The sequence below is a fragment of the Triturus cristatus genome, chromosome 11, assembly GCF_964204655.1.
Source record: "Triturus cristatus chromosome 11, aTriCri1.1, whole genome shotgun sequence".
Classification (NCBI taxonomy): Eukaryota; Metazoa; Chordata; class Amphibia; order Caudata; family Salamandridae; genus Triturus; species Triturus cristatus.
In genome coordinates this window covers 263,268,159-263,295,560 of record NC_140594.1, presented here as the reverse complement: position 1 = coordinate 263,295,560, position 27,402 = coordinate 263,268,159, and the positions used below count along the sequence as shown (strand labels likewise).

The window sequence follows — 27,402 nt, the reverse complement described above, 5'->3', positions numbered from 1 at the left end:
CTGGCCTGGGGTCTAGATCTTGTTGTATTGCTGGGTTTGAGGTGGCCAGGGAGTCGGCGCAGGGCTTGATTCACTTGTTGAAATTCTTGATGGCTTTGGTGAGGCTCTTTTCTGTGTTCAGGTTGGTGGGTGCTCAGAGCAGTGTTCCAGTTTTTGTCAGCCTGCCAGCCAGTTTTGGCTGGCTGGTCTGGTGGTGGTGTGTGTGAGTTGGACTGGATCAGGGATGCTGAAATTGGTGAGGGTGTTGTCTGTCCAGGAGACTTGGGTGGGCTTGTTGGCTCAGTTGTTGTTCAAGGTGGTGAAAGTAGGGTCCAGGAGGTATATAGCGATTTAGGCAGTTCCTTTTACTGGTTGGGTCAGGCCCAAGCTTCTAAGGCATTCGATGAGTGCTCTTGAGTTCGGGCCGGTGAGGTCTTCCAGGTGGAAATTCAGTCTCTGAGTGGATTGCTAGCGTTGAGGAAGAGTAGTGCAATGAAGTCTGTGATAGTGTCGTTGACGTTGGTGTGCAGTCCCGATGTTCTGTAGATGAGTGTTACTTAGAGTGATGTTAGCTGTGATGTTGAGCTTCAACAGCAGGTGTTACATGTTGTAGGATATGGTGTTCCTGGAGTTGGTGCAGCTGATGGCATTCTTGTGGATGATGGTGATCCCACCTCTGGGCTTGTGAATTCTCTTGCCAGGCGATCTTGTAGCCTGGGTGGGTGGCACAATGTCAGATGTCTATGCAATGTATAAACCGCCTCTTATTAGATTGCCAAATAAACACCAGGCTCCTGCTGAATGTAATTTCGTTTACATTGGGCATTAACATCTGTTATTTGCCCAGTTTCCTCATTTGCACCCTCGCCACTAGTTCGTAGCGATAAATGAGTAATTGCCTTCAATGACCTTTCATGCTAGTGGAGAGAGCAGTAACTCTTTAACACTAACCAGGACCTAGTTTGCTTTAACATCACAGCTGTGATATATTTGGGAACCAACAGATAAACCATTTAACAGTCATGATACCTGCTTTATTAGTCTTTAAATACAATCCAATAATTTTATTTTCCCAAATATTTTGTTTGTTAGGAAGACATATTTGCTATTGAATGAAAACGTAATCTGTTTTTCTTTTTCTTTTTCTTTAAACAGAATGAGTATATGAAAGATGACTTTTTTATAAAAATCGAGACGTGGCATAAACCTGACATGGGCACTTCAGAGAATGTAAGTCGTTTTTTGTTTGTTTCATAAAAACTAATTTTCAATATATTGAGTGCTGTATACCCCCATATGTAGCAACTGACTGTGAAATAAGGTATCCTTCATCCCATTCCCAATTCATCGAATTCAACGGTCTCCACCCATCAGTCACATTAGTTCTAAGCATTTTAAAGGAGTGAGAGATTAAAGGAGTGAGTCATGCTTATACATTCCTAGCGCAGGCCCAGTTATTGAAACTCTACAATATAATAAACTGTACCTTAGATTGTTTAGTTTACTGTTTCCTTAGGTAGCACAAACTTGTTCAATGAGCACTTTATAATAGTCCCAGAGACACTCAAGTTAGTTATGAAGAGGATAGCTCGATATTCACTCTGTTTGTTGGAATGTCAATGATCTTTTTTAATCTTTAATTTTTTTTTTCTAAAACTGGAATCAAAATAAAAGACCGTACATGAATCAAAAATGCAGTCATACATTGTATTGTACACACCACATAGTATAAATTTGTGATGTGTATAGTATATATTTGTGAGCTATGAGATCTAAAGTAGAAGACCCAACCTAGGGTTACTCCCATAAACCCCAAAAGAAGTCTTGGGTATACACAATATCTGCTACACTGGCTCCTTATGTATCATTTGTAAGTATAATCTAAGTTTAAATGACACACCCCAGAGGTAGGTCCAAGTAGGCATTTGATCTAAATACAAAAGGGAGATCAAATTTTCCAGTTAACATAGTTATAAATTCAATTGACATATCCTATCTATCTGTAGAAACACAGCGCAGATGGCATAGCACAGAGTAAAATGTGAGTGCAAAATTGCTGCAAGCCCAGGACCGTGGCTTGGCAGCCTAACATGGCGGACGTGCCCTAGAGAAGCTCTGTCTTCCTATGCCAAGATCCGCCTTCATCCTCTGCTTATTCTGACCACAGAGCCCTAATTCAGCACCACAGCCAAGTGAGAAACCTCTGGGCACCATGGTGGCCGGTTTCGCTGCCTGTTCGCCCCGTGGAGCAGCCCGACGGTGGTAAGCAGGACGTCGGCAGGGAGGCAGCCCTTTGGATCGGCGCGATAATCCTCGGCTGCGATCGGAAGAGAGCCTGGGTTTCGCCTCGTTGACGCTGCCAGTGACCCAGATGATGGTGTTGTTGTCGTCATGGGGCTCCCAGGCCGGTAAGGTGATAGTCGTTCACCCCCGGGCCTAGTGGCCGCCTAGACCGGGCACCTGGAGTTCTGGCTGGGGGGTGCTTCCTGGCGGCTTGGGATTCCCCCTCCCCTCCCTCTTCGCTGGCTATGTGAGGGTGCAGGATTCGCTGGTGCACTGGACCCGGACACTAGCCTGATGGTTTGGAAGCAGCACGGTGTCAGTGGCCGCTCAGCGGGAACGGCCGGTTGCGCCCCCCCCCCCCTCCCCCCCATGCTGTCAGATCATTTTGGGGCCACCCTTTGGCCGCATAAGTACTTCCCAAGAGGAGCCGCTCGGGCTTGCATTGGCCCAGCCATACATGCCTTGGAGACACCGTGGTGCGCATTGGACGGGGCCTAGTCATGTGCTTGGTCTTCCGTGGGCCGCAACCTCCCGTCATAAAGAAGTCGAGACAGACATTGCAGAGTTTCGCGGACCTCTGGTATGCCACGAGGTGGTGTTCCGCATCTGGCCACAGAGACCTGTGTGGTGGCGACCTTGGCGGCAGAGCTACAGCGCAACTCCGCCAGGGTGGTTATTGGGCCGGGGGTCTGGCGAGTCTGGTCCCTATAGGGGGCCTTCTTGGCCGACCTCCTTGGGCTGCAGAAGCGGCCAGGCTAGGCTTGGTGCGGCTTGCGGATAAGGGAGCCAGATTCAGTGAGGCCTGGCCTGGGACCCCACCCTGGTAGGATTATTAGAGACTTCTGGAGAAGCAATTTGCCCTTCCTTTCAAGTCTGCTATCCTGCGGCCTGACCCGGCGGATTCGTTGGGGAGAAGAGCGGCCGTCATACACTTGCTAGCTCCCTCCTACTATACTTTCCCTCGCCCTCCACCATGGGCAAGGACGCCGCCTCAAAGCAGAGTACCCTGGATCAATACACCACCACAGGCTCGGGTGGAAAAGGTTCGGGGGGCCTTCCCTAGACAATGCCACTCTACTTGCGGCAATTACCCAGTCGAGAGAAGCACTTGAGTCTCAGAACGGCACAGTGGGGTCAAAAGTCTCTTTCCTGCGACAAGATCTCCGCAAGGCAGTAGACCGAATCACTGAAGCTGAAACCCGAGTCTCATTGGTAGAGGGCACAGTGTCATCTCTGCAGAAGAAGCTCAACAAGGTTACGGTCGTGACGCAAAAACTGGCATCACGGGTCGAGGATGCAGAAGGCAGGGCACGTCGCAACAACCTACTCCTGGCGGGCTTTCTGGAGGGATGCGAGGGTTCATTGATGAACAATTTCCTCATGACATGGCTCAAATCTGTGCTACCTGCAGAATCTATTTCCACATGTTTTGTGGTTGAGAGAGCCCACAGGGCTCTGACAAAGAGGCCTCTGCCCGGCGAGCGTCCACAACCGGTGATTGCCAAACTGCTTAATTATGCAGACCGGGACGCCATTCTCCAATTTGTGAGAACCCACAAAGACAAATTGATCTTCGACTCACACCTGATCGTGGTATTCCCCGATTATAATAGGCTTGTGCAGCAGCAATGACAGTCCTTTGTTACCGCGAAGCGTAGACTCAGGGAGCTAAATGTCTCTTACATGGTGCTTTATCCTGCTAGGCTGAAAGTGATTTTCAATTCCAAATCCTACTTTTTTGACTCTCCGGAGGCGGTGTTCTCCTGGGCCGATGAAACGATACGCCTTAAGCCTCATTCTCCGCCATCATTAGACTCAGACTCCTCCCAAGGCTCACACAGAGGCAGACAGAATAGAGGCAACTCGAAGCGATGGCACACATCTAGCTTCAACTGGCGAGCCCAAACCCAGGCCGAGGCAGGAGAGGGATTCCGGATCTGAATGACTTGGAGGCAAGATGCTCGGCCTGACGCATATATATGTATTGATTGCTATACAATTCTGGGGTCCATTACAATGGCATGGCTTATGGCCAAGAATGGATTGTCCAAGCCACTGGACGTTTGTTACTATGTTGTATAATGTTGGGATAGTTGGACACCATTGGTGGAGCTCCCTGGGTCTTCCCGGTTGGAGCCCCGGCGAAGTCTCCGCTGCAACAGGTACTCCTTGTTTTTGAAAGTATTGGGGTGGGGGGTGGTGGGATGGGATTTGTGGGTTTTACTTTGTTTGTACAGTTATGGACACCAAACGCATACTTAGATTGTACACCGATATCCTAGTAATTGCATGTAATGACCCTATGGCTGCTAGATGACACTCCCCACACGCAGTTCTCTGCTGTGGGAACTAAACATAATATCTTGGAATGTTAGGGGAATTTTGAATAAAATCAAGCGGGGAGCTGTGCTTCGCCTAGCAAAATGCTATGAAGCAGACATACTCCTACTTCAGGAGACCCATCTTCTGGGTAACCAAACCCATGCCTCAGTAGATTCGGATGTGCCACAGTGTAACATTCAGGGTTCGTTCGCTGCTCTCGAGGCACGGCGGTCCCGGTACATCGCTGTGTACCATACCTTATCTCTAAACACTGGATTGACCCGGGGGCGGGGGGGCGCTATACTGTTGTCACTGGAACAGTAGCTGGGCAACAGCTAACTATAGGCAGTATATATGCCCCGCCCCCACTGGGACAAACATTCCAGGCAAAATCACACAGCTATGGGTCGACCTCCCTGAGGGCTTGATGATCCTGGGTGGAGACTGGAACGATGTCATGGCACCCCTTGACAGATGGTGTGCCACACAACAGAACCCCCTCCTCACCAAATCTAAGCTGAGCCTTCTGGCTAATACACTGGGGTGGTCAGATACATGGTGTGCTTTCCATCCCTTGACTAGTGGGTTCAAATTTACATCGGCGGTGCACAACACACTATCACGACTGGATTACATATTCCTCCCCCATAGGTATGTCCACAGGGTGTCCTCCACACTTATCCTACCCCGGGGACTGTCGGACCACTCGCCAGTTCAGCTTAAGTTGCGCCTAAATGTACATCGGGCCACATATCGATGGCATATGTCCCCCTGGCTTCTCAAGTTTTTTAATTATGAAGAGGTTCTATGTAAGGCCATCTCAGATTTCCTCTTGTTTAACCTAGACACAGCCCCGTCGCGAATTACCCTGTGGGAAGCTCTTAAGCCTTCTATCCGGGGAGTGGATATATGCTTCCTAACTGGCGAGAAATGAAAATGCCTAGCCCAAATACTAGATTAGGAGGACCGTCGGCGATCATTGGAAATTCAGGTGCTGTCCGGTACTACCCCGGGATCACTGCGTAATCTTCTGCTTATCCAGCAACAAATCCACCAACTCCTCACTGACGAGGCTAAAGAAATCTGGTTAGCAACACAACACAGGATATATCAATGGGGTGATAAGTCCAGCAAAATGCTCCATAGGCTATGTCAGGCCAAAACAGCCCCTCTACCAGTTCCAATACTGCGGGATGCCGATGGTGCGCTTTGTACCTCCCCCGAGTCGGTGGTCCAGTCCTTTGCGTCTTTTTACTCCTTGCTATACCAGCAGCGGGAGCTCATATCTGAGGCCCTTATTGACGAGTTCTTGTCAGATGTTCCCCCCTGTAAGCTGTCAGACTAGGCTAGACACGTCCTGGATGCCCCTATAACCTTAGACGACTTAAGAGCAGCACTGACCAACAATCACTCCGGTAAAGCGCCGGGACCTAATGGATTTCCCAGTGACTTTCTGCGGCTGCACATGGCGACGTTGGGCCCACACATGTTAGCAGCCTTACATGAAGCACTGAAGCAACACATCCTACCCCCTGACTGGCGACATGCAGAAATTGTAGTCTTCCTCAAGCTAGGCTGCCCTCCCGAATATCCAGCCTCATACTGCCCTATTTCATTGCTTAATTTTGAGCCCAAGCTCTTGGGCAAAGTCCTTGCAGACCGCCGACGCATGTGCATCCAGGATATCATTCATCCAGATCAGTCTGGCTTAATGCCGCAATGTTCCACCACACACAATATCAGACGCGTCCACAACGCAATTGACAGGGCCCCAGTGCTTGGCCTCCCAGCGGCAATTCTGCAGGCCAACATTGACAAGGCGTTTGACTCCTTAATCTGGACATACCTCTTCAAACTCCTCCGTGCCATAAACTTAGGTCCCCGCTTTCTAGCATACACCCAGCTGCTTTATACGGCTTATTCAGCATCAGTGCGAGTTGCGGGACACCGGTCGACCCGCTTCCCCATCCATCGGGGCACGCAACAGGGCTGCCCCCTATCTCCATTGCTTTTCGCTCTGGTCTTTGAGCCCTTGGCCGTGTCGATACGACAAGACCCATTGATACGCAGTTTTGAATGGACACAGGAATGTTCTGACAGAATTGCACTCTACGCCGACGATGCCCTATTTTTCCTGACAGATCTGTGGTCCTTGGGACCCGTGTCCTTCAGATACTTTGGATATTCGGGGAAACTTCCGGGCTCAGAACTAACCTCTCTAAATCTATATTATTTCCCATATGCAGCGACCGGAGGCATCAGGCCTGGGCCTCACAACTATCCCATGCTACAGATGGTTTTAAATACATGGGAGTATTTATATTGCTGTGTTCCTCAATCTCATGGTCACATAATATAGTTCCATTGCCGTCTGCGGTTTGTAATGAGACCACTGTATGGTCCCAGTTGCCCCAATCGCTGTATGGGCATTCAGCCATCTTTAAGATGGTATCTTTACCACGGTTGTTATATCGACTGCATAACTTTCCGTATAACACCCCCCCCCCCCCCCATGGTTCATGCAACTAAATGCAATCCTAAATAGGTTTTTATGGCACGGAGGGGTGATTCGGGTCGCACTCCCCACATGTACACAATCAACCTACTGCGGCGGCATTGCAGCAGAAGATCTATATGCAAATTACTCCACCTCTCATCTCCTCGTTATTAATGAGTGGTGGTATGGATCTCAGTCGATCCAGTGTATGCAGTGGAGTGGCTGGCTATGACAGACATTCCCCTACAGAAACTTCTCTAGAGCCGGGCTAATCTTGACACCCTTTCCCCAGCTTGCAGGACAGTCGTACAGTTATGGAGACGTGCAGTGAAATCCTTGGGCTGGTCGGAGAAATTGACACAAACTACCCCCCTGTGGCAGGGCACATATTTGCTCCCCATCCCTGCTCTGGCCGGCTTCTGCAAATGGGATCTCCTTGGAATCTCCAAGCTGAAAGACATTGTGGACGGCACTACACTCAAGTCGTTCCAGCAGTTGCAAACCGAGTTCCATTTACACAAATCTCAGTTTCACCGCTATCTACAACTGCAACACGTCATAGACCCTCACATCCGTCATCTGGAGACACTTCCAGAATTTCACCCCCTTGAAGGCCAGTTACTAATGGGCGACATTGGAGCGCACAAGATTAAACAAATCTATCAGATGTTAATTACCCACACACGCAACATGTTACATAAGACGAGGGCAGCGTGGGAAGTCGATATGCCAACTTTGACAGACGATGACTGGACGGAGGCCCTGGCCAGTCCCCGATATGCTGCGGTGTCCTCGCGCTACCGCCTTATTCAGTTTAAGTACCTTCACCGGGTATACTACACCCAATACTGGCTGTGGAAGATGGGCGCTATTCAGTCCCCTCAATGCCTTTGTTGCACTACAGAAGAGGGCTCTTTTCTTCACACAGTATGGAGTTGTGTCATTATACAGCCATTTTGCTAGAAGGTGACATCCTGTCTGGGCCTGGTGTTGACTTGGACCATTCCACTTGACCCTAGGCTGCTACTTCTTCATAGCATGGAAGAGATAGGAGGGAACCGCTACAAGCAGCACCTCCTGCTTTTGGGCCTAACCCTAGCTAAGAGAAACATAGCACAGAAATGAAAGGCGACTTCCCCACCAAGTGTAGGGAGGTGGAAGAGGGCAATGGACAGGTGCTTGGGCGGTGAAATAGTGGTCTTTCCAGCGCGGGGATGCCCGCAGTAGCACAAAAAATCTGGTCTCGCTGGGCGACATATGGGGCCTTGACCTACCTCCTGTACCACACTCAGACTTTCATGATCCCACAGGGTGTTACACAGGTCCCATTCCGATACCATAGTATGACAAAACGGATTACTAACAGGCTTGTTTTTAGCGGCACGCAATTATGCATATTTAGATGGGTTCGATGTTGTTTGTTTCTCATTCGGCCTGCTGTTCTACGGGCCAATTTATTATGGAATGATAAAATTGGGTACTTTATGACTCCTGCATCATATGTAATGTATTTGCCGAGCTCAGCCCCTTTTTGTACCTTTGAAAACGAATAAAAATTGTTGTGAAAAAAGAAATTGCTGCAAGCCCAACTACTAATTACAAAACTTCCTCCACTACAATATTTCTGTCGCTAAGCCCGATACACTATAAGGACTGAAAAGCAATTGACATAACAATAAAACCTACTGACAAAGGTGGGGTCATTGTCATTTGGGATTCATCTATGTATGAACATGAAATTGTCTGCCAACTGTCTGTTATGAAATACTATATTAAATTGCCGAACAATCCCTTGAAAGACTGACTGATCTATTACTGCTATGGTGCTAAATATCATTAGTCCAAAGGAACATGCATTTTCTTAACAAGCAATATCCTTGAGCACTGTTAATTTATACTATTCCCCAAGAAGCCTAACAATCTTTTGGAATGGCTTCACACCTATCTCAAAGGGAATGGGGTACGTGGGCATCACTGCTTAATATCTTTGTTGCTGGTATAGGTGCAGACTATGCAACATTCATCCTAATTTGGGTCCTTGCAGTATGTATAAAAATTTGCTCCTGTTCAGGAAATGATCTTCCATTTCCAGTCTCACCAAAGTTTTGAGTAGAAAACTTCACTCAGGCTGTTCCTAAATTAAATCTGCATTGAAGTCTTTCCTGGACATGCACATTCTTTCACAATCTGGTCACCATCCATCAATGGCACCAGAAGACTGTCCTTTGAGAGCACCAACTAGGAGTGCAGCCTGGAATCAAGATGCACACAACCAGCGGCTGCAGTCCGCTCACCCCAAATGTAGGGCTGTAGGACTGCAACTGGAATGGTCAGGCTACACTCTGCAATCGATAAGGCAGTCCATTAATATTTGGGGAAACAGGGAAAGAAGCATAAAGCAAGTCACCCAAACAGATATCACACAAATATTTAAAGACATTTTATCTTCAATGGAAGAGGTATGTCAAGAATACCATAAAGCCCACAAGACCGAGTAGATTCACAGATGTACCTCATTTATGTTTGTGTTCGACCTTATGTACAACTAAATGGATATACAATTGAGAAGAGAAACTGACTGGCCATGGTAGGGGTGCTTTGCTGCCTTGAGCCACATTGACATTGCATTGGCCTGTGGTGATTGCCTCCCTTTATCCTCCAGGCAAGCTGCTTCAGTGCACACAGAAGGCTGTTAAGGTTTTATCAAATGGGCTAATGTTGAATTGCTGACCTATCCTGCAAAAACATCAGAAAAACATAATTAGATGTGTCTGGAGTCATACTCATCTTAGTTGAGTCACAGTGGGGTGTGATAAAAATGCAAACCTCACACTGCAAAGGCTAAACAAATGTGCCTTCCTACACAACAAACCAACTGAAGAACTGTGGCAAATGTTGAAAAATTAGGTAACGACCCAGTTGCCTCCTTCTTCTAAACTCAATTCAAAGGAGGTGCTCATGGCAGTGCAATGAACAAGGTCAGATCTAGAACCTATTCGTAATAAGATGAACAAACAAGTGAATCTATTTTATACTAACAGAAATGTAGTGAAAGAGTAGGTGAGACTGACAAAGGACATATCAAATTAGTGACAGATGTTACATCGATTTGGTCATCAATTGTGAAGCTGCAATTAGAAATTAATGATGTACAGGCTGGTCTGGACAGTGAATAGGGAAGATGGAGAAAAACAATATACAAATGGTTAGGGTTCCATAACCAGTTGAGGGCCAGAGTATAGAGTTGGTTGTAGTGCAATAGATGATTAAGTTCTCAAGCCTAAAACACTACCGTGTTTCTTGAGGCAAGAGAGCTCACACAGGGTGACAGTAGCCCCACAGACACCAGGGAGTCTCATAAAGAGCCATTGTAACCCTCCTCCTGAGTTACCGTGACAGACACTCCATGCTGCATCCTGAGACAAAAGAGGGACCAACAAAATATGAGAGCTCTAAAGATGCTTCTTTTCCCAGACTTCACCCTGACAGTTCAAAGGAGAATCTTTGACCAAGTTTTTTTTTAAAAAGCCTTCTGTGCTGAAGGCCTAATTCCATTATGTAGTTTGCCACTCATCTGCTGGACATTTTGGAGGGAAGAATTAGCATGTGACTGTATAAATGGCTGAGAACAGTAATCCTGGCCCCCTGGTATACCTCCGTAAAAAAAGTCGATCATTAGAGAAGCTATTTAGTTTGTGTAGACATTGCTGATCTGGGCTGAATTTTTCTGGACGACATTTTACAAAATTGCGGATGAGTTGCAGTGACGATGTAATATTTCATGAACCATGAGACCCATATACTTCATTTTGGTGTCAAAACATAGGTTTTGGGGTCAGGTAGTCTTAGAGACAGAAAATAACTCCTCCAAGCAGCCTTTCCTCTATTTTCCAAATTGGCTGCTATAATGGAAGAAGAAGAGACATATATAGAAACGAAGCAAATAATAATGGTTTTGAATCCTTTTATGGATGCACCAAACAATGTTTATGATCTGAATATGAAAAAAATGTATGTTTATCACTCCTGTTTTAGACTCATTTTCTCAGTTAACTGTATGTATTTGTTACAGCAGTCACTCGTGGCACATTTGCAGAATGTTGAACATTTGAGAAGAGCATATCGACAGGGATATATTTTGTAGCAAGGTTTTGCAAGTACATGCATGTAAAAGTTCTGTGGGAAAGGCTTAAGAAATTTCGTACGTTTTAGCACCCCATCAATATCTTAACAACCAAATTCACATGGATCTTTTTCTACATATGCACGATCCAAAATATTTACACATCTTCTGGTCAAGTAGAACGCTCTTTTAAATGTGTCTGTGCACAGAAAATGGCATCGGTGGAAGGTGACTTAGCGGGACTAATCTCTTGAACTCCCTGTACCGAAGATTGTCAAATGTGTGACGTCGGACCTCATTTTCCACACATGCACAAGGTATTTTTCTTAGTCACATTCTTCTTCTCTCTCAGCAAATCCTTTTAGAAACTTCACAGGCTCAGCAGTTAAAGCTCCAAGCTTTGTTTCAGTTTTGCTCATAGTGTCATCACCTGTAAGAGTATGTGCCTTGATATGAACACTGGTCAACTCTGAGTCAAGTTTCTTCTACAGAATATGAAGCGGGATTAAGTGTTTTTTCTCACCTGTTTCATAACGTGTCCATAACTCTGACAATCCTTGTCTTATGAACATTGTAATGAATCTAAGTAGCACAATAATGCCATCTGTGTCATTTGACAGTACAATGACTCGATTGGAACCAGTTCGAACAGCTCACTCAACATGTGGCACAACACGAAGGTCAGGTTCCTCCGATTTGCTGTTAAGTACCTGAACAAATGGCCCATACCTTTTGAATATATCTCTGTAGGCACCAACTCCTCATTGACAACCATTCCACTTGCAATGATTGGAAATTCGGTGTTCACTGAAGCATCAGCAATGTTTTGGCAAGTTAACATCTCCAGTTCTTGTTCGATGTTGATGACCAGAATTTATCAAGTTGCAAAGGTATAGGTGTCGGATGTTTGATGCAGGCATGGTCAAGGCAAGCAGGCAAGGCCAATTGTTCCAATTGTTCCACTTCTAAACATTTTTCTGATTTGCTCACATTCTTTGACAGATAGTTCAAGATAACTGTCAAAGGCAATGTGCAGATCTTACAAGGTGCACACTGATTTTGATATCTGTAGAACAGTCTGAACGACCACTCCTAAGTTTTACATGGAAGAAATTGTGACCATTCACAATTGTGACCTATAGTCCCCAACAACAGTAGTTTTCAATGAGGGCACCTTTTTTTATTGAAATTCTTCAGGTGAAAGTTTTTTTTCGAGTTCTTGTACAAGTTTGTACTTCACTGGTTTGGGTCCAGTATATTCATCAAATAATGTGTTTGCTGAAAGAAGATCATGCAACAGAGTATCCTGGATAAATTCACCCCTTTTCTTTTGCTACATCCATCTCTTTCTGAGTTTGCAGAAGTTATTTTCCTCTAATCTGTTTTGTAGTGGCTGATTGGAGGAAACTCTTACTATGGCAATTAAGCGTGGAAGTTTAGCTTTAGTGATTATGTCAAACAGCTTTTTCTCTTTCAATACAAATGTCTCCTGCTTCAGTACTGCGTATAGTTTCGATCCATGTTCCGGGACATTTAGTAGACGTGTCTTTATATCGTTTTCCGCATATTGTTTTGGCACGAAGTTGTGGGTTTGCACAGGCTCCGTCATTTCAAAGGGATTTCCTTGCTGTTATATGAAATGAAGAAGGCTGTCAACATGTTTATTAAAATGTACCCCTCTCTTTCCCACAAGTTTGGGGTGAGGAGCAGTCTCACGATGGTCCATACATTTTGAATTTGTCATCTCTCTAAAAACATTGCAAATGGGAAGAACTTCATGCTAAACTAACTGCCATTGAGCAACATATTCACTTTTATCTGTATGACAAACAATTACCTTGGTGCTTTTCTGTTATCTCTGGATCGTCTGTTCCAGTTTCATATCTGGAGCCACAGCATTGAACCTTCCCTCTCTGTCTCTCACCACAAAATGTATTTGGATGGATTTTTTGTAGAGGTATGGTTTTTCCACCTCTAGCTTTTTCCCACTTTCCAAATTCCAGGGCCCATATCTCAGGTATGCACTCGAATTCACGAATCACAGTAATCTGTGACTCCATGGTCTTCATGTGCAGCTCCCAATCACCACCCGATCAGCATTTGCCAAGTTCTTCACTACAGGTATCCTGTGTAAAACATTTCCCCAGTACTTGCAAAGTTCTGATTTTTCATCACATTATGTGAGAAGCTCTACAAACTTGTTTTTCAGGTTCTCTGATTTTGAACTGAGTGTATTGAACATTGCCTGGCTTTGCATTATGTCTTTTGAATGAAGTGCACCCTGTGCCTCGTTCACTTCTGACATAAGATATGCAAAACCTAATTAGTCTTTCTTGTTCCAGAAAGTATTCCAAATCAATGTTTCTATAGCCTCAGTTATGTTGAGCATACCTTGTAACAAGTTAACATAATGAGTTTCTCTCAATACTGACTGAACAGTTTTGCTTCCAAAGAATTGAACCGCCAAGAAGTGTATTGTCGATGCCACATCCACCTGAGATAACTTCCTTCACTTCGCAACTTTTGTCTTGTGGAAAACGCCCATTATTGGATAAAGATCATCAAATTCTACTGGATTGCTCATAAAAATGTTGTTTACAATATGGAAAACACCTTCATCACAGAAAATTGGCAGGATAGACTTTTCTTCAAGTTGAACATGCACATTTTGGAAATTGATTAGAGCTGTGTATACTGTTGCTTAGTTTGAGACTAGAGATGGTATTACTGGTAAAAACCCAACCTTCTTCAGTGGTACAGTATTCTGGGAGATCAGAACATGAATTCCAGCCCACAGGGGAACTGGCTTTTCTTCGTCCTTCAGTCTGCATCTAATAAGCGATATGATAAATTCAGTTAACTCAGCTTTGAGGCCCGCAGCATCAGGTAGAAGAAGACCATGTCCTCAGCCACTTTGAAAATTTCTGGTAGACTGGGACTTGCTGATGGATTGTAGTGATTTTGCACACGTTGGCCAGGCAGTTGGGTTATAAGTTTGCAGCTCCGTTTTTTATGCCTACAGTTGACACAGCTTCTTTTCCAGCAGCTACTTTATTGGTGCAGTCTTGAAAAAGCACCATGGCAGTATCATGTGTGCTGGATGTTCCAGATAAAGAAGAGCGGTCTTCAAAATCAAAATTATCAAGAGCAGCAATTGTAAATCCTTTTCTGGTAAACTGACTTTTAAGTGGTGTGCTGTCTGATTCACAAGATTTTACAGCATGAGCTGCTAACAAGTTTTTTCTCCATACTATGTCATTACAACTTGTTGATACACCAATCATATTGATTGAAGTGATAAGCTCCCCACTTTTACACTTGTCATAGATTTCATGGGCAAACATCATTTCTTTTTGCGGTGATGTAATTCATAAAACATGATTTGGAAAAGACAGTACACTTTCACAGCATAACCCTGTCAGTTCATGGGATTGTCTTGCACTTCTTCGCTTATATCTTCAAAGCCATCATCAATGTTGTTGGCTTTTCTTTTGAGCTCAATCACCTTAATGTGTAACAGTTTTGCTATGCTGATATTAAACAATGATGTAAAAAATGTTAAGACAACATCAGGCTTGTTGACTACCATGATTTGCGGGGCATCACTAAATTTGTCATTAAGTCCAAAATCTAAATCTTTCAGGACGTTTCTTAAAATGTTTTTTGCTGATTTTACTGCATCTTGTGATCTTAATTTAGCAGCAAGAACTTCAGGAGTCAAAATCAGCTGAGAACACTTTAAGTTGCTCATTCTTTTTGTTAGACTGCCAAAAACGAATTCTGTCATTGTACATTCTTACCAGGAAAATCTTAATTTCATTCTTATGGCACAATACAGTTTCACCAATGTAGACCATTATTTTTCTGATGTCACGGAGTGTGAACCCCTAGCCAGCAGTAAAGAGGGGCTTTAAAACTTCATTTGCTATTTCAAAGAGTGCAAACTTAACTGAAGGCTGGGGGTCTACATTGCTGCTGGGAGTGCATTGTACATTCATATTTTCGAATGTATGCACACATGCAGCTCGGGTGGTTATACAAATCTGCTGCAAATACATTCACTATTTAGATCAGCTCCTGGACTGAAAACATCCTCTTGGAAGAAACTAGCTACAGATAAAAATATATTTACCCTTTCAGACTCACATTCTCTGTACTTTGTTATTTTGTCTATCCTTTTGGACCTTGTTCGGGCTAAACCACAGATTAAACATTGAAGGTCATCTGCTTTCTTATCAGCTGTTGAAGGTGGATGAGGAGTTGCTATTGATCTTCTAAGTGGATGGGCATTGGGTTTGGTTGTCATCGCTTTCTCAGAAGACTTGGAGTCTTGTTGTGATTCGCTGGTTTCTGCTATTTGTTGATGATTTTTTCCAGGCTTTTTTCCATTGTATACAACTTGTAGCACTTGTTGTTACAATGATATAGTATTTGATCCTCTTCACTCATCAGTTTCAATCTTTTGTGAACTTCTTCTTGCCGTTTTTCTGCAGCATCTTGAACTCTCTTCTGTTCAGCCGCAGTTGATGTTAGCTTTTCTTTCGGATTAGTTTGGCATACGACACATTTTTCTCTGTTGAAGGAATCCTTAGATTTTGTACTTAGCAAAACTTTGTCATGAGGTAAAAATCCTTTGCTACCACCTGCTTCGCTCATGTTTACGAATTTGAATCAACAGAAAACCTGAAACAAAAACAATATTAAAATGAATTACCAATATGATGTCTAAAACACATCATTATCGAGCCGCTATTTTGGAAAAAGGGTGAAGGGTTGCTCTGAGGTGCCATTTTCTGTCTCAATAAGGCTACCTGACCACAAAACCTATGTTTTAACACCAAAATGAAATATATAGGTCTCATGCTTCTGAAAAATTACATCACTTCAACACATCTGCCATTTTTTAAAATGTCGGCCAGAAAAATTTGGCCTGGACCAGCAATGTCTACTTAAGCTAAATTACTTTTCTAATGCTAAAAAAAAAACACAAATCAACAATGAAAATTTCTGGACAGTACTTTTTTACAGAGGCGCATCAAGGGGTCGGGGTCAGGACTGCAGTAGGGAATCAACAAAACCAGAGCCAGGCTAGCACCTCGATAATGCAAATCTCCAATAAAAAACCTGGACGAAGGGTCAATTGCATGGAACGTTGTATGGACAAAACTAATAGGCTCTGACACAGAAAAACATTGGTGTGCATCAGTAGCCCTTATGCCAGAGACTAAGAATTAACTGAACAGAAAAGTGAGGTGGGAGAAAGAATACCACAGAAGTATGCACAGCTGTCCACGGAATTTGCTGAATGAATCATGAAGGATAAACAAATTGCCTTCCCCTCTGCTGTGCTACCTGTTTAGAGGTTTGGGATGAATGTATTGACACTTCAGCCAAGAAGTGGCACATAACTGATGATGTGTGTGACTTTCAATGACAGTCTTTCTAATTTTTAGATGGCCATGGCTTGCATGCGTGCTAGAGATAGGACGATGCATGAGGATGACAAATCTCATTATTTATATAAAGTAACTTGGGAAGCTCCGATGGCAAGGGGAGGGACCAGACCACCTCCCCCGAACAAATTATTTATCATTGACTGCTAGCATGGCAGGCGTCCCGCTGGATCAGCACATTTGAGAAAAGGGTACATTAGTCATTAGGGAGGGGTAGTTTTATACTTGCTGTACAATTGTGTGGAGTGGGGGAAATTGAATTGTTAAGATATGCTCAAAGTGTGGTAATGCAACAAAGGTCGAGACCCATATTTGGCTGATTCCAAGAAACAGACATCTGACCAAATGAAATTTACCAATCCAAATACTTGCATCTCAAGGAACGTCAGCGGCGAGGGTTGTAGGATAAAAAGTGGCATGGTTCAAAATTATCTGTCCAGACAGGGCTCAAAATTAATATTCTTTCAAGAACTGCATCTAACTGCCACTTTAGTGGTCGTGGGAAAAACAACCTACTATATGACAGCATACACCTCTGGTTCCACATTCCATATAGATAATACATTGATAGATAATCGTGGAAGATTTATTGTGGTCCTTTAGATATGAGATGACTAGAATTTTCTAGAGGTAAACATATATGTGCCACTAAACTTTCTATTAACCATGTTGTGCACATTAGGCACTTACGGTTAGATTTACTCCAGGCATTGTTAATAATAGGAGGAGACTTCCACATGATGATGATGGAGGTTTATAAACATGCAGATGCTGTAAAAGAGTTTCGTAATGCTAACCTGAATACTGACGAAGTGTAAGCAAAGACAGCACCACAAACAAATGGGGATATATGAATCTCAAGTATTATGTGAAAGATCCGTTGCACTGGAGGGAGCATGGGTGAGGGTTCCAGTTTTTGGACCCGAGGAAAGCATTGCCACCACATCTGAAACAATGGATCTTGCAAGCTATCAGGAGGTGGAGGGAGAAACAACAAAGAGATCAAATGGGTTGACAGCCTAGGATTCTTTCCTTCAAATAACAATTAAGACCATGTATACTACTGTGACACAGAGCAGATATAGATAGGTACTACGCTGCTGTTTCTTTCTTGTACTATGTGTTTTTAAACTTTCTTTTTTATTCTTTTAACATTGTTCTGAATCACGGCGGGGATGGTTGTACTGTGTATTATCAATGTTATCTTCTAGACGCTTTTGTTAAACTTCTTTGAATTTGAATATGTACTAACATCTTTTGGCACGTCCTTGTGCATTTTTCTGCATTTTTCCCTACTTCTCCCTTTCCTGTTGAGAGCCTTGTTCAGGGGGGCTGGAGTTCTGTGACTTCACCAGAAGTGCGGCCATTTCCTGTCCGGCTGCGGTTTAGTGGTTGACAGCACTTACACCTTATTATGTGCCTGCCACCGTGGATGCGCAGCGGCCGCGTTCAGGGTGCATGCCGCCAGTGCACCAAAGGCACGCCAAAGCAAGCCCGACTGCGCCCGTCCACGGGCGAACAGCAGTCCGCGCCAGCCATGCTACCCAACTCACTCCTGGTATGCGATTAACAAGAGATGTGTTACTTAGCTTTAATAATGTCTCACAGAAATGCAACAATTACTTGCACCCTGAAACATGGCACAGCCATATTACCCGTAGGAAATGCAAACTTGCACTTAGTCCCCTACCTGAAAATTCTAAGAAAGTCTTAAGGCCCTCCAAATCACTGGTAGGAGGACTAGTAAATGCCCGATCCCTTTGTCAGCATACTCAGAACACTCATGATCTTATCCTAGATCAGAATCTCGATATTCTGTTTATTACAGAAACGTGGCTCCTGGAGGGGTGTGGTCCTGATATTACTCAGGCTCTCCCTCAGGGATATAACCTGCACAAATTAGATAGGCCGAAATCATGGGGATGTGGGCTTGGAATCCTCTACCGCAATACGCTCCAATGCTCTACTTTCGAGAACATAGATCTAAAAAAGGTGGAAACGCTGGGTTTCTGTCTCCATGTTGATGGGCCCCCCTCTTTCCCTGGAGCCTTGGTCTATCACCCTCCGGGCCCGAAAGCCCAATATTTAGACTCTCAGGGGGCTCATTAGGCCCTCTAACACTCAGATACTCAATTTCAACCTTCTTGGGGATTTTAACATACATCTAGGATGCAAGAGCAAATAAGGGGTTAGAAATGTCTTCGATACCCTGGATACAGCTGGTATACTCTCCCACTCATAATGCTAGACATACCCTGGATGGAATCTGCTCCAATCACTGCTCCCTAAAAATCAATGACCCTGTACCTATGCCTTGAACTGATCACTGGTTTATCCCATTTGAGATAAAACATAAGTACACCAACACTACACTGGATCGTACCGGTGGCACCCCCAAAACGGTCCGGAAATTGAGTAAAATGCTAACCAATCCTGACCTTGATAATAAAGCACTAGACCTCAGACCCAATTTAACAGGAGATCCCACCAGGTATTCACAGTATTTTAACTCCTTGATGTCCTCACTTTACAATGCCCTGGCCCCTCCAATTAACTTAAAAAGGAAAAACACAAGCGTTAAAATCTCCTTTCCATGGTTCACTAAAACCTGCATCTTCAATGCAGCCCGCTCGAACGCTGATGGTGCTGAAACTATAAATCAAAGAACTTGTACAGTTCAAACAAGCCCTAAAAGCCTATTATCTTCAAATTAGACTAGAGAAGAAAGCATACTACATCAACTTACTCGATTCAGGGGACCATGATCAAATTTTTTTTTTTAAGATCGTGAAATCTTTCACGCAACGAAAAGCACAATATGTATTTAATATTAACTAATAGTTACTCACAAAGAGCAGTGACGATCATCTCTAGATTTTCACTCAAAATAATTTTCACTCTACCACCCCCCTTCATCATCATATAAGCTTTATTTCGACAACTTGTCATAAAATCTAGAAAACAACATAAAAATAGGCGATTACACTCGGACATGGTTTTTACAACGTGCAGTCTGTAGGGTGATTGTCATACCCAGGTCTATCGTACAGTGGATTCTTAAAACACTCAGCGCTAGCACCGACGCCAGCTTAGGGTGAGTAATGTCCAGTTTGTACACCTTGAAGAACTACCGTGCCCGTCTGACATAATCCAGTTAAAAACAATTTGTCTTACGAATGGGTAGGGATGCTTGGTGCCCTAGGCCATCTAAGTCTTAGGGACCTGCCTACTGTTTACTGCAATCCTCTCTCTCAGGCCTTTCTCCTAATTCCCCACATGTGGCTAAGAAATTTAGCGAATGCACAGGCTAAGACGAGTCTAGTATCCGATTTGAGGATACGCAGGGCTTCCCGGTGGTTCCGTGTGCCCATTTGCAGATGGAATTCTGTAGTGAGTTTACCCTGGTCAGGCCTAGTGGAAATTTGTTGCAGAACCCATTCCCAATAATGTCACTTTACTACGTCTTTTTTGAGCAGGGGTGAATCTGATTTTTCCCATATAGCCCGAAGCACAACGTCAGACAACAATTTTCTTACATTTCTGATCCCCTCCAGGGCTTTGGCAGTAGCTTCGGGGTCCTCTGAATATGAGCCCAAAACAACTGTCAGAGCTTGGCCATGTCACCTATGGAGCGTCGGCCCATGTCTAGCTTTAGGGGTGTAAGTGGGGTGCTTTGGGGCAGCATCACTACGTTCCTTAGGAATGTATGCTCTGATCTACTGAGCTCAGTAGACTTGTCAAATCCCCATACCTCTGCCCCATACAGGGCAGAGCTGACTGCTTTCGAGTCATAGACCTGCAGGGCAGCTGCAACAGGTCTACTGTGTGAGGAACGATGTTCTTTCCTGAGTACCCCCTGTTAGACCTGGCATTTTTGGCGTGGTTACCCCTGACTTTTTGCCTCTACCTCCTGTATTTTTGATGCTATGCTGGATTTCGATTTTGCTGGTTTAGATGCTTTGGGCACTTTGCCACTGCTGATCAGTGTCAAAGTGCAAGTGCTCCCTTGGTAAATTGTTGTATTGATTGGTTATCCATGATTGGGATATTTGTTTCACCTGTTAGCCCCTAGTAAAGTGCACTGCGTGTGCCAGGGCTGGTGATTCAAATGCTACTAGTGGGCTGCAGCACTGGTTGTGCCACCCACAGGAGTAGCGCTAAAATGATGTCTTAGGCCTGCTTGCAGTGCCTATGTGCAGTCCAGGACTGCCATGTCGACCTGGCCAGTGCACCCACTGACCAGGCCTTATCCTTCCCTTTCTGTACATGTCAGGCATCCCTATGGTGGCCCTAGGTACCCCCCTGGGCTGGGTGCAGTGTATCTGAAAGGTAGGGCATGTACTGAGGTGTGTAACATGCCCTGGTAGTGAATTACAGCCATTTTCGTTTTTCACTGCTGAGAGGCTATCTTGCCCATAGGATAGAATGGGGAAGGCTGTTTACATGCCTATCTTCCCATAAGGGCAAGATAGAAAATCCAAGTTTGGTATCTCTGTGTTCAGAATTTAATTATACATCTTTTTAGCAAGATGGTTTTTAAATTCACTGTGTGAGAATAGCACTTTTTAGAAAGTAGCTATTCTCCTGTTTAACCTTCCTGTGTGCCTGTGTGCTGGTTGGCTGAAGGGTGTCATGTGATGGGCCAGGTGGCTCCAGGAGCCTGGATGAGTCAGCAGCAGGGTGAATAGGGAGATCTGCTTTAGATGGGTGGGAGGAGTAGTCCCTGGGTTTGAATAGGGCTGTCCCTGCCAAACACAAAGCTGGCTCCACCCCCTGCTGGCCAGGCTGAGGACTCTGCCTCTGCTGGCACAAAGAAGGCTCCACCTCCTGCTGAGCGTCTAACGACCCTGCCCCTCACTCTGAAAGGAACCAGGTGCTCCAGAGCAGAGCACACCCAGGAACCGGTTTGAGCAGGGGAATCCCCCCACTGGAACAAAGAGAGACAAAGACTTGGAGGGGTATAAGAAGAGGACCCCAGACACCTAAACTTTAGATCACTTTGGAACTAAGAAGAAACCTCTGCCAAGGAGAAAGCTGGAAGAAACTGAAGAGGAGAAGACTGCCTGCTTGCTGTTTTGCTTTGCTGCCAAGGAGAGGGGAAGGACTTTGCTGTGTCCCCTTCTTTTGATTCTGATCTCCAAGGGCCTGAGAAGAGCTGGCTCCCTGTTAAGAAGTCCCAGGAACAAAAGGACTTCACCACCAGCTCCCCTGGAACTCTGCTGAGAGAGTTCTGACCTGCCTTGGAGTGCTTGCCCAGTCTTGGGGCTTCAGGAGGTCGTTTTGCTGTGTTTAGGGAGCTGGGAAGCAGAAGCGTGAACAAGAGTGACTGGTACCCAACGCATCATCCGATTGCGTGTCGCAAGACGAGAGTGCGTGGAAAATTTCATCGCGGCACCATCGCAACACGCAGGGTCTCCGCATCGCCGAGTGCGTCGAGCATCGTCCCGAAGCGTGAAGCTTCCTGCCATTGCGAGGGTTGTCGCAGAACCAGTTTGCGGGCCGCACCACTGCCGGTGCGTGAAAAGTCTCCAATCGCTGCGTGCGTCGACGCAGAGTCCCGTTCCGTGGCGCATCGAGAGTTGCGGCGCCGGAAGTCAACGCTGCGCCACGCATCGCACCACATCGAAGAGTGTCGCATCGAACCTGTGCGTGAAGCTTCCCCCTAAGAAACCTACGCAACGAAAGCCAAAGGTATCGCATCCTCCCCCTACAGATCGGAGCCGGCGCATCCACCTCTGCTGCGTGAAGCAGGGCTGCTGCAAAGCCTCCCCAGGATCTCAGGAGCATCGCATTGCCTTTGCCATCTTCCTTGTTATAGCTTTTGGGAACCTTATCGCAACTACAGGTACTGTTGGGCACGAGAGTGTCGCATTTTGTGCATTGAGAGTCGCACTGTGCAGGACACTGATTTTGACATCCTGGAGTACTTTCTGCAAACTCTTGAACTATCCTTAAAGTAACCTTTTGAATTATATGTTGGTTTGTCTGTAGTATTTGGTCTTGTGAAGTTTTTAGTAAAGATTCCTTATTTTTCTAAAACTGGTGTGGAGTAAATCTGTGGTGTTTTCACTGTGTTACTGTGAGTGTTGGTACAAATACTTTACACATTGCCTTTGATAGCCTAGACTGCTCAGGCCAAGCTACCTAGAGGGTGAGCAGGGGTTATCTTAACAGTGTATCCCCCTTTCCCTGACTAGAAGCAAGGGTCCCTACTTGGACAGTGGTACCTACCCTGCCAACTAGAGACCCCCAGATCTAACACCCCCGTGATGCGCTTGTGGCTCAATAACATCTTTGTAAGATGGGGCTTCCAGGTAATTTTTTCTGAAAGGCGGACTCATAGGTAGTCGAAAGTGCCCACTCTTTCCAGGGGCATCCTTCCTAATGTTGGTTTACCTTTATATGACTTGTAGTGGTTGAAGACCATACATTTGTTTTTTGTAGTATTTATAGCCAAGCCCCTGGTGTCACAAGTGTTGGAATCTGTTAAGTAGTGACTGTAGCCCCGCCGGTGTTTTCGACACCAGCAGTGTGTTGTCTGCAAATAAGAGCGTTGCTCCTCCTCTTCCCGACCCCCACCCCCCCCACCCCCCCAGGGATGGAGCATCAGCAGGTTCCTGTAACAAAAAGCTGACCACTCAATTCATATACAAGGAGAAAAGCGTGGGGGCCAGAACACAACCTTGTCCGACTCCCCTACTGACTGGAATGCGCTCAGTAAGTTGCCCCTGCAACCCCCATCTTATCTGAGCATGATTGCCTTTGTGCAATCGGACTACCAGATTGAGGATAGGTGACGGAATGCCCATGTCTTTAAGCACGTGTCAGAGTTTCTGCCTGGGGACTAAATCAAAGGCAGTCTTTAAATCGATGAAAGCTATGTATAGGCTGCCCTGGCCAATCACTACAACTTTCCAATACAGAAGCAGGAGGTGGAATACCTGATCGATTGTCCCTGTCTTTTTTCCTAAAGCCGACTTGTTATTGTGATAAAATTGCGTTCTCTTCCACACATGACTGGATTTTTGATAGGATGGCTCTGCAAAAGACCTTTTGTAGGGCGTCTATCAGACTAATGGGCATGTAGTTATAGGGCTCTTTGCGATCCCCTTTTTTTTATATATAGGGACCGCCTCTGCCCCCTTCCACGACCCTTGGACTTGAGCACCACCTGCTATGGCGTTTGACAAGAGTAAGATCTAGTGGGCCCAGCTTGTGATGGCTGATGGGAATAGATCCCCCGGGATGCCATCAGTCCCTGGGGCTTTTGACTGTACTATTCGGCCGATGGAGCCCTCGCTCTCGCTCAAAGTAAAACGTTTATGATTTGAGGGCTCGGTGGGAAAAACAGCTTCCTCTGTTGGAGGCGATACTGAAGAGTCTGAATAGAGTTTCCCAAAGTGGTCGTGCTACGCTTGGCCTGTGACGTATCTGAAAGCACTCGAACGAGATATCCCACCCTCACAGACTCTATGCAATCAAATAACTGACTTTTTTTTAACTAAAAATTCAAAACATTCACAATGATTTTAAGGGGATACCTTCCCCAAACACAGAACCAGCATCTGAACTCCAGAAAAAGGTACACCATTTACATTTGTTTTCAGTTGATTGACATGGAACACTCTTGTCAAGCCACCCTTTCTTCTAAGTCAGGATCTCCTTTTGATCCCTGCCCCCATAAGATACTTCACGCCATCACTGACACGGTAAACCCATTCATCAACAGTATAATTAATTCATCACTTGCACTAGCAGAAGTACCCCCTGATTTGAAAATCGTGGCGGTTAAATCCCTCCAGAAAAAGGAACTATCAGACCCTACCACTATTTCTAACCTCCGTCCAATTTCCCTATTACCCTGTCTCAGTAAAATTACGGAAAAACTGGTCAATAGTCAATTAATAATTCTTATAAGCCTCTAACACATTGTCCCCGACTCAGTCAGGCTTTAGGCCACTATACTTTACAGAATTGGCACTCCCACACACTTCGGAGACCCTCAAATTTGCTCTTGACGAAGGAAAAAATGCAGTACTGATTCTGTTAGATTTGTCATCTGTTTCGACACTATTTCTCATGAGATCCTATTACATTGTCTTAAAGCATGCAGCATTTCCCATTTGGCTCTGGACTGGCTTAAATCTTTTTTGATAGGCCGTCATCAAATAATCACGCTTGGTCACTATCAGTCAGCAGTGCATACAGGTGTACCGCAGGGTTCTATATTAAGTCCAGTGTTGTTTAACGTCCATATGGCACCTCTCATAGAATTGATATCATTCAACATCAAAACCACCTCATATGCCAACGATGCACAGCTCTTTTTAACCTTAGACAAACATCCTGGCAATGTGGAAGAAAACTTCCAACATTGTCTCAGGGAGGTTGGGCTTCAGGACCCAAATACCTAACATCTAGATTCACACCCTATGTCACTTCACGCCCTCTTAAATCATCCTCAGCCAATCGTTTAACACCCACTCTGTTCAGATACAAAACTAAAGGTGGGAGATCAGTAACCGTCCTGGGAGTAAAAGCATGGAATACACTCCCCTGCCATCTCCATCTTATCCAATCAGAATCCGGTTTCAGGAAACCCTTGAAAACCTTGATTTTTGGAGCTTCGGACTTGCTGTGCCTCTCCCTTATCGTCCGCTACTGTGATAGCTGCACCTCTCCTGTACCTCTCATTTACCTCTGCACAGCGCCAAGATACTCCTGCGGGGTGATAGCTGCGCTTTAGAAATAAAACCTACTACTACTAGAGAAAAGTACCTTAAACATGGAGCACTTTGCGTTAGAAAGCCGTGTAAACTGGTCAGGTAGTGCGAAATATGGTCATGCATTGGAAGATTTAGTAAGAGATGAGCAGTGGCATTTTGTGCCAGTTGAAGTTGAGGTATTAAGCTGCGCAGGAGACCAAGGAAAAGAGTTCCCGTAATGGTGAGAAAGAGCTGCAGCCTGGAGGATGGTTTTCCATTATTTCCTTTGAAAGAAGGGGGAAAATGTTTCTCAAGCTGTATTTAGTAGAAATATATCACAATTATGTAAGAAATGTGAGCGGAGAAGGAGAGGAATGAATCGAAAAGGATGTCAAAATCGCAAACACTGGTAGAGTGAAGGAAGGAGTACTGAAATCTGCAGGCCATCTACAGTATTCCCAAATGGAGGGAGAAACATCAAGCAACAGGGCTTCAGTTTTGTCTGAATTGAGATTGAGGCAATCGATATTCATCCACATGGCTACAGCGGGCATATATTGCATGAAGTCTTCTCTCTTTGAGTGGTTATTACTGTCATGATAGAGGAGGACATGAGCATCGTCTTCATATGACATGAGCTACACACCAAAGGATTTGACAAGGTGGACCAGAGGAGAAGTTAATATATTGAAAAGAGTGGGATTGAGCGAGGAGCCTTGTGAAACTCTACATGAAAGAGCCCAAAATTTGGAGTGAAATGGGGGGTGTTTCGTAGGGTCGGGTACAAATTATGGTAACCATGCTATCCCAGGTTTCCAATATAATGTAGTCAGTGAATCAAATTCAATTGGATAGCATTTCAAAAGTGGGAGACTGATCAAGTAGGATCAAAGCAGCACTGCCATCCTAGTCATTGACTATATGAAGATAATCTGCAACACTGAGAAGCACAGGTTCGGCATTGTGTTGGACACGATGGCCAGATTGGGAGGAATCTAAAACTGAGTGGTGTTTTAAGATATGCGGAGAGATGGCCATTGATATGTTTTTTTAAGAAGTTTGGCTGGGTAATGGCATGAGATGGGACAGTAGCTAGCCAGGGGTCAGCTTTTTTATTTTGTTTATTTTAGAAAAGGAACCACAGGAGTGAATTTCCAGACAGAAAGAACAGTGGCAGAGAGAATAGAGGGGTTACAGAGTTGAGTGAGATAAGGAAGGATAACATTGATTGACTTAATGATCTGGGGCAGCGGTCAAGTGGGCTATTTTTACTTGCCACCTACTACCAAAGAACCAATCAATCAATCAATTAGAGAGGAGGGGACACTGCAAGACCTACTGGGGGAAAAGTGTCAGAAGATTTGGTCTCATCTATGGGGGATGGTGGAGCATATTAAAAAAAACAGATACCTGAGATTTTGTCCTTGAAGAACTGTAGTTCCAGGTGGAATTAGATGCTGATACAATTTCTTTAACAGTAATAAACGGTTCAAAAACATTCTTTTTTTTTCTGTTTTCTAAAATGTGAGGGTACTAAATTAGACTTCTCTGCAAAAAGTTAGTTAAGCCACCACACCCGCTCCTATTTCTTGCAGAATTGTTTGGCTGTGTGATGATAGATAAAAAAAAACTAGATCCACAACAATATAGCTTAGATGTACTGCTACGATATTGGTAGGGTTGCGTGGGCCATGACAATATATTATGTATGTGGTGTGCTTAATAGGAAAAGGAAAACTTTCTCCTTTTTCTGGTACTCCTGCTCAAATTGGTGTAGAGTATAGCTTCAGTTTTGTAACTTGTTTTTTTTGGATCAGGAATTAAAATATATATAGTGACTGTCTAAATAGTAGTATATTTGCACTAATGGAAGTACTCCTTGAATAGGTGCAAATTTACTACTTTGTGGAATTCACAAACATTGTCAGTAATAGGCGTGGAAAGTTGCGCCATTCTTAGGATTCTAAGCAAAGTACTGGCAATCAAACACCCAAAATGTGATGGGATTAATGCTTACAAATAAGCTGTTCACTCTCAATT

At 44.7% G+C, this 27,402-nt stretch overlaps 2 protein-coding genes across 2 annotated transcripts in view; one reads left to right on the top strand and one right to left on the bottom strand.

Moving 5' to 3' along the window:
- Positions 1-27,402, bottom strand: part of LOC146783979 (uncharacterized) — a 778,724-nt gene that overhangs the window by 73,275 nt on the left and 678,047 nt on the right. The gene's annotated exons all lie outside the window — the stretch shown is intronic.
- The window catches only part of PITPNB (phosphatidylinositol transfer protein beta), a 624,814-nt gene that overhangs the window by 285,951 nt on the left and 311,461 nt on the right, over positions 1-27,402 (top strand). The window contains exon 6 of the mRNA XM_085636212.1: positions 1,135-1,209. Within this exon, the coding sequence (XP_085492338.1) occupies positions 1,135-1,209 (75 nt within the window). The remainder of the gene's footprint in view (positions 1-1,134; positions 1,210-27,402) is intronic.